General features: G+C 46.0%; 1 protein-coding gene across 18 annotated transcripts in view; it reads left to right on the top strand.

The window, feature by feature from the left end:
* The window catches only part of SPECC1 (sperm antigen with calponin homology and coiled-coil domains 1), a 304891-nt gene that overhangs the window by 65647 nt on the left and 226364 nt on the right, over positions 1 to 12880 (top strand). For 8 of the 18 annotated variants that reach the window (XM_055243198.2, XM_063617724.1, XM_063617719.1 and 5 more), the window contains one exon: positions 7263 to 7430. In XM_055243198.2, coding sequence (XP_055099173.1) covers positions 7284 to 7430 — 147 coding nt within the window. In that variant the 5' untranslated portion in view covers positions 7263 to 7283. Of the gene's footprint in view, positions 1 to 3378; positions 3573 to 6395; positions 6677 to 7262; positions 7431 to 12880 lie in introns of those variants that run through there. The other 10 variants (XM_063617723.1, XM_063617720.1, XM_063617721.1 and 7 more) reach the window with 3 other exon arrangements.

Below are 12880 nucleotides of genomic sequence, written 5' to 3'. Positions count from 1 at the left end.
AAATGTTAGCTTAAAAATACAGTAAAATGGGCTGAGTGCAGTGGCTCATGCCAGTAATCCCAGCACTTTGGGAGGCTTGAGGTGGGAGGATCACTTAAGCCCACGAGTTTGAGACCAGCCTAGGCAACAAGGTGAGATTTCGCCTCTTAAAAAAGCCAGGCGTGGTGATACGTCTGTTGTCCCAGCTACTTGGGAGGCTGAGGCAGGAGGATCCCTTAAGCCCAGGAGTTCGAGGCTGTAGTGAATTGTCATCATGCCACAGCAGTCCAGCTTGGGCAATGGAATAAGACCCCATCTCTAAAAAAATAAATGAGTAAGATAAAATGCAGGATTTTGAGCAGAAAATGACTGACCCCAGCTGAATTTTCAGAAATCTGTCTTGAATATGTGGAACGGATGAGCCCAGGAGGGCCTTAATGCCAATCTGTGCTGGAGAAAAAGGCAGGGCTCCTACAGGAAACATTGCAGGCATCTGATCTGCTGGCCTGGACAGCTGTGAATTTGAGAAATGGGAGCCCTAGAGAGGAGTCCAAGATGACTGAGGTTTTGAGTCTGGAAGAGCAAGAGAAAGGCTGTGCTGATGACAGAAATAGGGAAGTCAGGGCTGAAGCTGGTTATTCAGGGTTCTGTGCCCCAGGTTGAGGCTGGCTGTACACAGGCAGATGCCAGGAGGCTGCCCCTGGGAAGGGCTTACCAACAAGGAGAGGCATGCTTATGAGACCCTCTCAGACTAGGAGAAGATTTTCTGGAGGGGAGAGACTTGAGCACACTTTGGAAGGTGGTGTTGAAGTTAGCTGGGCCATGGGAGCTGAGCGGGCGTCCCGGGCCTCCTGTTTGCCGCGCCATATTTCTGTCTTCTTCCTCCAGCTCTGCACCAGGGCAGGCGACCATAGACACTGTATTCGTGTCCCATGCCTTCCCTGAGCCTTTGGGCAGCACTGGCTGTGAGGTTGGAGGGAGGGAGAGGATGTGTATGAGGTGTTTCCTAGCTCTGGGGTGCTGCACTTTCCCATTTGCTTCTCCCTTTTGTTACAAGCCCTGCCCACACCTTTGTAAACACTTCCTTTCTCAGCTCACCTCAGTTTCCCAGCTGGCGTCCCAGGCAGAGGCAGTTGCATGTGCAAAGACCCGGAGCCAGGACTTGATAAAGATGGCTCAAGATGCTGCAGCCTAGATAGATATGAAAGTCTCTGGTTCCCTCCTATACTGTAGTTTTTATTCTGTTTACACTAGACCATTTTACACTATTCCTAAAAAAAGGGCTCTTATTTTATTTCCATCTCCTTTTCCTACTGCCTTGGCTCATTCACTTTAATCCTTTGATGTGAAGCCATGTTATAGGTAAGGGAATAACTACTTGTTAGTGGTCATTTAGCTCTTTGGGATGCTGGTTGCTTGAGGCAGCTTTGGAGACGGAAGGACGTCACAGACCAGTGATTCTGAGCTCTTGGTCTCAATATAGCTGCCAGATTATAGCCTCTCTCTTGGGTCTGCATTTCATATTTTGGACCTGCCTCAGCCTCTGTTTCTTATTCCATATTACACCCTATTCCTTATGGGTCTCCAGATTACACCCTATTCTTTATGGGTCTCCGCCTTCTGGCAGGAGTCCATAGTTTCTTTCTCCACTATCAAAGTTTGTTTTCAGGTTTGAGGTGGTGTGGTTAGTGATGCACAAATGTTCTTTTCCATTTAGTTTTTGTTTTTATCACTTCTTTTTTTCCAGTGACTTCTGCTGATGGGATCAATGAATTTTAGTTTGGAATTTTTCTTCTGATGCTGTATGGAAATCTGTTCTTTTCCTTATTTACCGGGAAGGAATCTGAGGCTATTGGGATGATTTTTCATCTCAAGACTGTGGGAAATAATCAGCTTTGAAGCATTTCCTGTGGCCATTTGCTGAAGTCTGGGATTCCATCAGCTGCGCCCCAACCAGATTTTCAGTGTTAACGTTTACATGTTAGGTGGGAGGCTAACCAGATACATCACGTGCTGGCTGGTCTAGGAGCCAGTGTCCGAGGGCTCTCATTCTTCTCTGGAAGTCTCTGCACCGTGGCACTGCTGACATTGTAGGCCAGATGCTTCCTTGTTGTGGGGCTCCCCTTTGGGTTACAGATGTCTAGCAGCATCTCTGGGCTCTGTCCAGTAGCACACCAAGTTGTGACACCATAAATGCCTCTGCACATTGCCATGTGCCCCTTGGGCTTAGAACTACTACTGTAGAAGAGGTCAGGAGCAAATTCGACCCAAGTTCCAAAAAGCTCCAGCTCAGTATTTTCAACATGTGGTTCACTTACGTTCTATTTCCTGCTGAGTCCCCTGGCAATTGAGCTATGTGCACATTCTTATTTTGTTGGTTCTCAGACTTGAATGCTTTGGCCTCTTCCGCTTCCCAGTGCTTATTGTGCTTGTAGCCGAGCCCTGAATGCCCTCTCCCACTCCCGGAGACTCGTCATTATTTTCTGATCGTCCAGAATGGTTTCCCAATCGCCTTTCTATTTCTTGCCTTAAAAGGATAATGAAGCTGAGGCCCGAGATAACCCCTCCAACGCAGGCTCCGAAGGCAGTGATTTAGTGGCAGAACAGCGTGTTTTCAGGGAGCAGGAGACGTGTGGAGTCTGACTTTTCCTGGTGCCCAGCACCTAATTGTATTCCTTAAATAGCGGTTCCCTCTCTCCTTTTCTCCCTCCCTCCTTTCTCTTATACTTTACACTGTGAAATTTAAGAGTTGCAGTTTAAGTCCTACACTGTTCTGGAGAGGAGAGAAACTTGGTAAGAAAATAAAATGTTTGACAAATTTAAAGAAAACACCTCTGGAACGACATCCCCCACCCCACCATGGGTGTGGGGTCCTAGATTTAACTGTAATTCCTTGATCGATGTGATCCTTTGTGGTGTTCATGAGGATTTTAGGAAATCATGAGATTAATAATAGAAACCTTTTTTTCACTGTCTTGTACTTGGTTGGAGCCTGTTTATTTTGTATGACTAATTCACATCCATAAGAGAACGATTACTCAGCTAGCATTCCCACCTGTGTTTATCTTTCAGCAGCCAGGATTTGTTAAGCCCTGGGCAATTTTAATTGCTGTGAAATGTCTTCCCTGCAGGTGTGTTTCCCTCACTTCTTTCTCATTTCCAAGTGAAAATAGTCTTCTCTGTGTAGAAGAGCATGTTCCTTGGATCTGATATGTCTCTCTGCCTCCTGCCCTGAACACATATTTAATTGACCCATCACTGTGTGCTGCTGAGTCAGAAGGCAGAGCAGCGCTCCGTTGTACACCATCAACAGTTTTTGTCGAGAGGGCGGCTCTTAGTTGTCAACAGCCTTCTGTGTGCCTGGCACCTGATGGACTTGTTCTCCTTTCGTCTTTACAGTTTTATGAAGTTGGCACTGATAACTCCATCTTATTGGGTGAAGATACAGAGAATCATGTTCAAAAAGCATGGCCGAGTTCACAATGTCAACAGTGGAGCTGAATTTGGACCAGGTGCATTTGATCTACAGCCTTGGTGCTCTCCAGGGAGCAAAGATTATTCAGAGAGGCCATCCGTCCCCGGTGTTTAGGCGTGTAGGTTTTGGGAACAATTTAAACTGTATCTGAATCTTGGCTCCGTGATAAACTCTGAGATTTGGACAAGTTGCTTAACCTCCCTTGGGGAAATGAAGTTTCCCCACCTGTGAAATGGATATGTCTTAGTCTGTTCAGGCTGCTATAAGAGACATACCATAAACTGAGTGGCTTATAAACAACAGAAATTTATTGCTCACAGTTCTGGAGGCTGCATAGTCCAAGATCAAGGTGCCACTAGATTTGGTGTCTGGCAAGGGCCTGCTGTCTGGTCCATAGATGGAGTCCTCTTGCAGTGCCCTCACTCAGTGGAAGGGGCAAACAAGCTCCCTCAGGCACTAATTGCATTGATGAGGGCTCCGCCTCCCAGATGCCATACCTCCTAATACCACAATGGGGGTTAGGTTCCAACATGTACATTCTGGGAGGACATTCAGATCATAGCAGGAGGTGACCCTTACCTGGTAGGGTTACTGAGCTATTTACATAGAGCATTTAGCAGTGCCTTGCCAGGCTCAGAATGAAATAAGATAGCTGCTCTCAGCTCATGACAGCGTTTATGTAAATGAACTGGTTTCAGAGAGCCAGGCTGAGGGGCTGGGATGACAGGAGGGTAGTAGAAATGGTGGGAAGTGGATTGGGAGGAAGCCTGAAGAAACTAGGAGTGGGCCTAGGGGTGCACCTACTCCCCTTCTAGTAGGAGTCCTTCCTGCAAGTGGACGGAGGGCACCATATTGTGGGTTTTTTTTTTTTTTTTGGAGATGGAGTCTCCCTCTGTCACCCAGGCTGAAGTGCAGTAGCTCAATCTTGGTTCACTACAATCTCTGCCTCCTGGGTTCAAGCGATTCTCATGCCTCAGCTCCCCAGGTAGCTGGGGCTACAGGTGTGTGTCACCACGTCCGGCTAATTTTTTGTAGTTTTAGTGAGACAGGGTCTCACCATGTTGCCCAGGCTGGTCTCGAACTCCTGAGCGCAGGCAATCCACCCACCTTGGCCTCCCTAAAGTGCTAGGATTACAGGCGTGAGCCACTCCCAGCCTATATTGTGTATTTTAAATTTGAGAAGAAGTTGGGATTTGAGGAGCAGTGTATGGCTGATGGATGGGTACAAAATGGAAGGCCTTGCCCAGGAAAACAATGATGGGAGTGAAGCCGAAGATGCTCAGGAAAGGGAGTGTGGGCAGCAGGAGGGGGACGGATGAGGAGCATTTTCTGGGTGCAGTCATGTGGGAATAGTTGGGTTGAATTCAGAGGGTCCAAGAGAATAGGGAAAGAGGCCTGATGCAACAAACATGGGCCTGGAGAGCACTGCCTCAGAGTGGGCCACCCGCCAACCCTGGAAAGGCGGCTGCATGTTTGTCAGGGGCACCATCCACAGGATCGACACATTTGTTGCCAGAGATCAAGAGAGAAGTTTAGATCTTTGAATTTTGACTGAGGTGGCTTTTCCTTCTTTTCTTTAACCAAGGACTTAGACTCCTGAAATGTTGGGGAAAAGGTTGACAGGGAAAACATCCACCCTCTTCCTGCTGCTTTTCATCTCTATATTTTTCTCTTTTGTGGTGGAGGTGGGCAGTAAATAAAAGGCATTTCATTTCAGGAGTAACCTGGGCAGATTTTGGAAAATGTAGACAGATTGCAAAATCATCCTATGTTTTCATAAAGTAAGCCCTGTAATATCCAGTCCTTTATTTATTTTTTTTATTTAGAGAGAGGGTTTCACTCTGTCACCCAGGCTGGAGTGAAGTGGCACAATCACAGCTCACTGCAGCCTTGACCTCCTTAACTCATGCCATCTTTCCAGCTCAGCCTCCCGAGTAGCTGGGACTACAGGTGTGCACCACCATGCCTGGCTATTTTTTGTAGAGACAGAGTCTTGCTGTGTTGCCCAGGCTGGTCTCAAACTCCTGGACTCAAGTGATCCTCCCACTTTGGCCTCCCAAAATATTGGAATTACAGGAATGAGCCACTGTGCCTGGCCTGTAATAGTCATTTCTAAGTAATTCTAATCATAACATAAAAGGGTGTCTTGATTAAACATATACTTCATTAAGTCATCTCCATGAGTCAGACTGACAGGTTGCTGGTTGATTCTGTAGTAATTGGTAAAATTCATCAGTAATTCTCTTCAAGAGTCACTCCAGCTCTGTTCATTCATTTTATATTGGGAGGAGGTCCTCATGAAATTAGTTACTGTATAGGTCTCAACCTATGCATTCTTTCATTGTTGCTGTGGAAACCAGCAATAAAAATCGTGGGTTGAAGAAGAAAAATAATCGGTGCCGAATAGCTGTAAAATACACGATAATTAAGTTGCTTTTTGTAATCCAGAATTTCAAAAAAATCATCATACTTGGAACAAAGCTGAGACTCATAAGGTTCTGAACTAATTATGTAACTGAATCATTAATAGTTTTCCTTGGAAACACTATGGAAAACAAATTACGCCGCCTTTAAAGGAGTGTTTCCACCGGTGGCAGCATTCACAGAGCCGCTGCCATCAGCTCTGCAGCATGAGCTCAGTCAGGTGCATGCCTGGACACATGCCACCAGCTGGTCACTGTTTCAATAGGGTCGGGAACTAGATGGCCTCGCAGAGAGACATTGTCAGGAGAAACACGGTCACAGACTGAGCAGGATGCTGCCTGTGGTTCTTCTCATGGCTGGCTAACAGGCCGTGAGGGGAGAGGCAGCCAGGGATAGCACTGGCCGCCATCCCCCAGGGGCAGTTAATGAGACCCTCCCCCCACACTGTGCCCTGTGAGAGTGGCAGTTAGAAGTGGTTGTCACTTGTGGGTGTTTTGTAAAGTGCATTTCTGATGTTCTTTGAAAGGACAGAACATCATGGGTTTGGCGCCCTGTGTCACACCCTGAGTCCATGGGGACAGGCGGAGTCAGGGTTGGGGCTGGAAGAGAACCAAGAGGGCGTTTAATCCAGTCCTGTTATGTTATTGACAGAAGAAACAGAGGCTCTGAGAGGGTGAGGGATGGGCCAGGCCGCTCCTTGCTCAAGAATCACAGCGCCAGTCCCTGCTGGCCAGTCTCGGGCGGCCTTCCACATCTCTGTGTGGATTTTCCCCTGATGTCTTCAGCTGCATCTTGCTGGTTTGAACAATTTTCCTTTCATAAAATATTATAGTTAGGGCAGTCACTCTGCCCAACAATGTTGGGTCTGACCAATTAAAATATGCTTCATTAATTTTTTATGATACCCATTTTTATCCAAAAGAAGAAAAAGTCATTTTGTGCTTCTGTGAATTCTTTCAAGTAATTCATTTATATTTTAAAAATAAGTATATTGTTCCTTTGTCAACCCTAAAGCCACAAAGCTTATGGGCATTTTATTTGTTGACTCTGGCTGACCTGTTTTATCTGGATGTGAGATACAGATACATAGTGTATGGGTATTTGGTGGAATGCTGCGCCGGGTCATTCTGCTGAAAAGTGATGTCACGACATCAGTAATGTGGATATGTTTCAGTAGTTTGGTAAAAGCTGTTGTGGAGTTGTAAAAATTAGCCTAGTATAAAGCCTATAAACCCATCTTAGAAATATTCTATTTCCAGCCAAATCATAGGTGCTTCTACTCTGTGATAGTCCATGGTAACGTGGTATGTGGGGTAAAGTGTGATGATGTCATGCAGCAGGTTCAAGTGATGGAGACATGTTTTTCTTTTCTGCTCTTTTGCAGGACAGACCCACGAAGTCAAACATGCGGAGTGCAGCCAAGCCCTGGAACCCAGCCATCAGAGCAGGGGGCCACGGCCCAGACCGGGTTCGGCCTCTGCCTGCAGCCTCTTGCGGCATGAAGAGTTCTAAGTCTTCAACTTCCTTGGCTTTTGAGTCCCGACTCAGCAGGGTATGGACCAAAATGCACAGGGCCAGGCAGGGCGCCTGGATACCCTGGGTTGGGAGGATTGAAGAGGGCAGTAGGCAAACCAGTGGCCTCTTGGGGCAGGGAAGGAGGCTCCCAAGGAAGGGTTGCAGGAGGACCAGCATGCCTGGACATGAAGGAATGGAGCTAGCGGGTGGGAGTGGGGGCCCTCTGGGGTCCAGAAAGGAGGTCTGCAAAGTGTTTAACACAGTAATTAAGGTCCTCTGCCCTGGGTTGCATGGATGTCCTGGCAGTTTTGCCCCAAGCACCACCCTGGATAGGGGGTCGAGGTCATGCACGATCTTCACAGCCCCCCACAATCCAGTTGTAGTTCTTCAAGCCCCTCTTGCCGGACCCTGCAGCAGCATGGACACTGTTGATTATACCCTTCATCAGGGAGTGCGTTCTCCTCTGGTTTTCTCCCCCCCCATCCCTTTGGTCTCTAAGGTTGGGTGGGCCCATGCCACGTTCCTAGACTCATCTCTTTTCTAGCTGCATTCATTTCTTTACATGAGAGACTCTCACCATGCAACGCCTAGCGCCTCCTTAGCTGCCCTGAGATGAATTCATAGACAGTAGCACCTACCTCATGCAGTACTTCAGAAAAATTAATATGATCTTCTAATTCAGAAGGGAAGTATTAGATAGCATGCATTTCCATCTGCACAGCTGTGCTAAAGGCCTTGAGATGCTCCTTAAAGCACCATGGGCGTGACAGCCACAATGCAGATGGATTTGAGATGCAGACTGATTTGAGTTGTGTTGATGACTCAACTATGGTGAAGGCTGCCGCAGAAGGAGTGATGGGATTGTTTTGAAATAGCAGACACTCTTGGTGAAGTTCTGAACCAAGCATGGTGCTGGCTCCCTTTGTTTTATGTATTTTTGGAAAGTTCAGGGTACCTTACAGCTAGGCAAGGGGCACATTGTTTTTATGAGTCAAATGGAGGGAGGCTCTAGGCTCAGATAATAATAAAAGGTGTTCCACCTGTGTCAGTGCCTGTGGCATATGTGAAAAGTGTGTGGGTCGTGGAGCAGTTCTTTGTGTAAGATTGTCATGAGCATTTTAGGACATCTGAATTTCCTGTCTTCCTACCTGTTAAATATTAGTAACACATCCAGTCATGGTGACAACCAAAAATGTGCCCTCAGATTTTCAACACATTCCCTGAGGGACAGTCCTGTCCCCATCGAGAACCATTGTTCCAGGTGACGGGGTCCATTCTCATGGCTTTTAACACTCTTAAGTGGATAACGTCCAGATTTGCATCTCCAGCTGGGACCCCTCTAACTGCCTTTGTGACATCACCCTTGGATGTCCAAAAGCCCCCTCCAATGTAACATGTCCAAAACTGAATCTCAATGCCTTCCTCTCCATCTCTCTCACCACCCCCTAACCTGCTCCCCCAAATCTTCCCGTTTGTGTAAACAGCAACTCCATCTTTTTGGTTGCTCAGGCCACAGCCAGTGGCATCACCCTTAAACCCTCCTTTTCTCACGTCTCACAGTCCATCAGTGAAATGCCATCACTTCTACCTTAAAAACATGTGTCAACTCCAATCAATTCCCACCGCCTCCCTTGTGACCAGTTGGGTCATTCCCCCACCCTTCTGTGCCCTGGTCCTGGTCCTTGGAACACCTGAGTCATGTCACTTCTCTGCGTCAACCCTCTAGTGGCTCTCCCCATTCACTCAGAGTGAAAAGCAAAGTCCTTGAAATGGCCAGCGATGCCCTCAGGTCCCATCCCTGTCCCCTCCCTCTCAGATGTGGTCTCGTTCCTCTGTGCCCTGGCTCCTGGAGCTCCAGCTGCACGGTCTGCTGGTGTCTGGTGACAGCTGTCCCTCAGATTGCCAGGAGCACTCCTGCGGCAGTGTGTTTGTGTTTGTATTTGCTGCTCCCTCTGCCTGGAAAGCACTTGGTGCCGCTATAGGAAGTGCCCTTGACCTCCATCCTCCTCCTCCTGCTGCCTTGTTTTCCTTCTCAGCTCTTGGTGCCATTGCACACACCTGCTGGTTTAAGGTCTGTCTTCTCATGGCTGGAAAATAAGCCCCCTGGGGGCAGGGACTGTATGCTTTCTTTTTTGTCCTCAGCTCTGTCCCTAGTGCTTAGAAGAGGACCTGCTACCTGGTAGGCACTCAGTATTTATTGAATGATGAGCACACCTGTTTTCTGGCGGTCTGATGGAACAGGAGGAGCTTGGGGGTATGGGGCCGGCCTGAGTTAGAATCCTGGCTCTGCCACTTCCCCACTGTGAAGCTGCAGGCAAGCTGTGTAGCTCCCCTGAGCTTGTGCTTCCTTGTCTTTCAGATGAAGGTAACACCTTTGCCATAAGGAGTAAATGTGGGTAAAACATCCTATGTGTAATTTTGTTTATTATTCTATTATCCTGGATTCAAACATCATTTCCATTATTTTTGTTTTTATTATCTTCAACCCAATAGCACACTTTAAACTTAGATTTTTATGTTTATTATTATTTTTTCTATATCCAATAAGCCACATATAAACTTAGATTTTTAAATGAATACATACATTCCACAATAACAGACCATTAGAGCTGCTAGAATATGGAAATATTTTTAAAAGCAGTATTTAAAATAAGGCCTCGGCCGGGCAGGGTGGCTTATGCCACTTTGGGAGGCTGAGGTGGGTGGGTCACCTGAGGTCGGGAGTTCAAGACCAGCCTGACCAACATGGTGAAATCCTGTCTCTACCGAAAAAAAAGAATAAATAAATAAAAATTAGCCTCAGCTGGGCATGGTGGCATAGTCCTGTAGTCCCAGCTACTTGGGAGGCTGAGACAGGAGAATTGCTTGAACCCGGGAGGCAGAGGTTGCAGTCAGCCAAGATCGCACCACTGCACTCCAGCTTGGGTGACAGAGTGAGACTCTATCTCAAAAAAAAATAAAAACAAAATATATAAAATAAGGCCGGAAGCATAGGAATGTTTCTAAAGGACAATGAATGAGATGCTGGGCACTTCTCCCATTGATAGGTTCATGTTTTGGAAACTTGTTCCACAGACAAAATGTCAGAAAAGCAAATACAGTCATTCCTTCGTATCCTTGGGGGATTGGTTCCAGGACCCACTGTGGGTACCAAAATCCATGGATGCTCAAGTCCCTGATATAAAGGTGTTTGCATATAACCTACACACGTCCTCCCATATACTTTAAGTCATCTCTAGATTACTTATGATACCTCATGCAATGTAACTGCCACATACATAGTTGTTATACTGTATCGTTTTACTTTTTTATTGTATTGTTAATTTTTAAAATTAATGTTTTGAATAACTTTTTCTACACTGGGTACCATGCGCATATTAGGGGCCTTCTGCTCTCCTTCCTGATTCCTGTCCTCTCCAGGCCTGATTCTGTGCAGGAAAATGATAGGGCTTGAGGGAAGGAGCAGCAGAAAGAAATGTAGCCCGCTTGGCCTTTCCAGCCCTGGTTCTGTTCCTCTGATTTGACTTTGATCTTTCCACCTATGGTATGGGAAGAAGAAAAAGACTAAAAAGGAAGTCAGAGAACAGAAGAGAAAAAGAGGAAATGGTGGTGGACAAAAAAGCAAGTAATTTTCCCTCCCAATATTTTACTGTGACAATTTGTAAGCACACGGGGAGGTTCTACGGTAGTACAGGGGATCCCACAGCAGACACCATAGACCACCACCTAGGTCCTAGAGTTAGCATCTCACTATATTTGCTTTATAGTAAATGGATAGATAGAGTTTCACTGGTCAAAACAGGAACACTGAGACAGATCCACCCAAAGTAGAACTAAATACCTGACTTTCTTTTTTTAAATTTTAATTTGAATTATTATTATTTTTTATTTTACTTTAAGTTCTGGGATACATGTACAGAACATGCAGGTTTGTTACATAGGTATACATGTGCCATGGTGGTTTGCTGTGCCTATCAACCTGTCATCTAGGTTTTAAGCCCCGCATGCGTTAGGTATTTGTCCTAATGTTCTCCCTCCCCGTGCCACCTACCCACCAACAGACCCGGTGTGTGATGTTCCCCTCCATGTGTCTGTGTGTTCTCATTGTTCAGCTCCCACTTATGAATGAGAACATGCAGTGTCTGGTTTTCTGTTCCTGTGTTAGTTTGCTGAGAATGATGGCTTCCAGCTTCATCCATGTCCCTGCAAAGGACATGAGCTCATTCTTTTTTATGGCTGCATAGTATTCCATGGTGTATGTGTGACACATTTTCTTTATCCAGTCTATCATTGACGGACATTTAGGTTGGTTCCAAGTTATTGCTATTGAAAATAGTGCTGCAGTAAACATACATGCGCTTGTGTCTTTTTAGTGGAATGATTTATATTCCTTTGGGTATATATCCAGTAATGAGATTGCTGGGTCAAATGGTATTTCTGGTTCTAGATCCTTGAGGAATCACCACACTGTCTTCCACAATGGTTGAACTAATTTACACTCCCACCAACAGTGTAAAAGCATTGCTGTTTCTCCACAGCCTCGCCAGCATCTGTTGTTTCCTGACTTTTTAATGATCGCCATTCTAACTGGTGTGAGGTGGTATCTCATTGTGGTTTTGATTTGCATTTCTCTAATGACCAGTGATGATGAGCTTTTTTTCGTATGTTTGTTGGCTGCATAAATGTCTTCTTTTGAGAAGTGTCTAAATACCTGACTTTCAATATTGGCCTGAACTGAAGGAGCAGTGAAAGAAAGCAGGGCGCAGAGGCTGGGGACATGGGCGCCCAGGGAGGGTGCAGACACTCCTATAAATCCTCCTTGTGGTATCTGAGCACAGCCCAGAAAGAAGAGAACCTGCAGTGCCATTTGCGAGGCCCAGGTCTATTAATTGGGGCCCTCTTGGTTGCAAATGATGAAACATTGGCTTAAGCTTGCTTCAGCAGAAAAGGAATGTGCTGAGCAGATCCTGAGGCTCCCATGTCACTATGAGCGGGACGAAGGTGCATTTTAACAAACCTTTCCTGTGACTCTGATGTCTGCTCAAATTTGAGAAGCAGTGTCCAACCATAACAAGTTATCCACCAGTAATGACCAGATTATGTTATATCTGACGATTTTAGGGCTATGGATTCTTTTCTGCATCTTTGTGGAATTGAGAGGAATTACTTAGTTATTTTAATCTGTGAGGTATTTAAACTTTTTCCTTTTATACGCTTTCTTATACAGGTGGTTGGCAGCTTAAATATCAGTGAAGCTGTTAGTGAAGATACATACTAAATAGCAAAGCAGCACCGAAATGCACACCTTCATAGAATCTTCTGGAGCAAGCCAGAAGTTTCAAGTGGTGCTGTGGCCAGGAAACAAAGCCAAAAATGCAGTGGTGAATAGAGAGGGAGCAAGAATTAGTAACTGAGACTGGTAGCTTTCCCTTTGATGTTGCATCCAAAAAGCAGTGACAAAGTAAGAGTAGCTACCTTCAGCTGTTT

This window comes from Symphalangus syndactylus, chromosome 14, assembly GCF_028878055.3.
Source record: "Symphalangus syndactylus isolate Jambi chromosome 14, NHGRI_mSymSyn1-v2.1_pri, whole genome shotgun sequence".
Taxonomy (NCBI): Eukaryota; Metazoa; Chordata; class Mammalia; order Primates; family Hylobatidae; genus Symphalangus; species Symphalangus syndactylus.
Note: the sequence above shows the minus strand (reverse complement) of the source record. Positions and strands in the feature narration are given on the sequence as shown.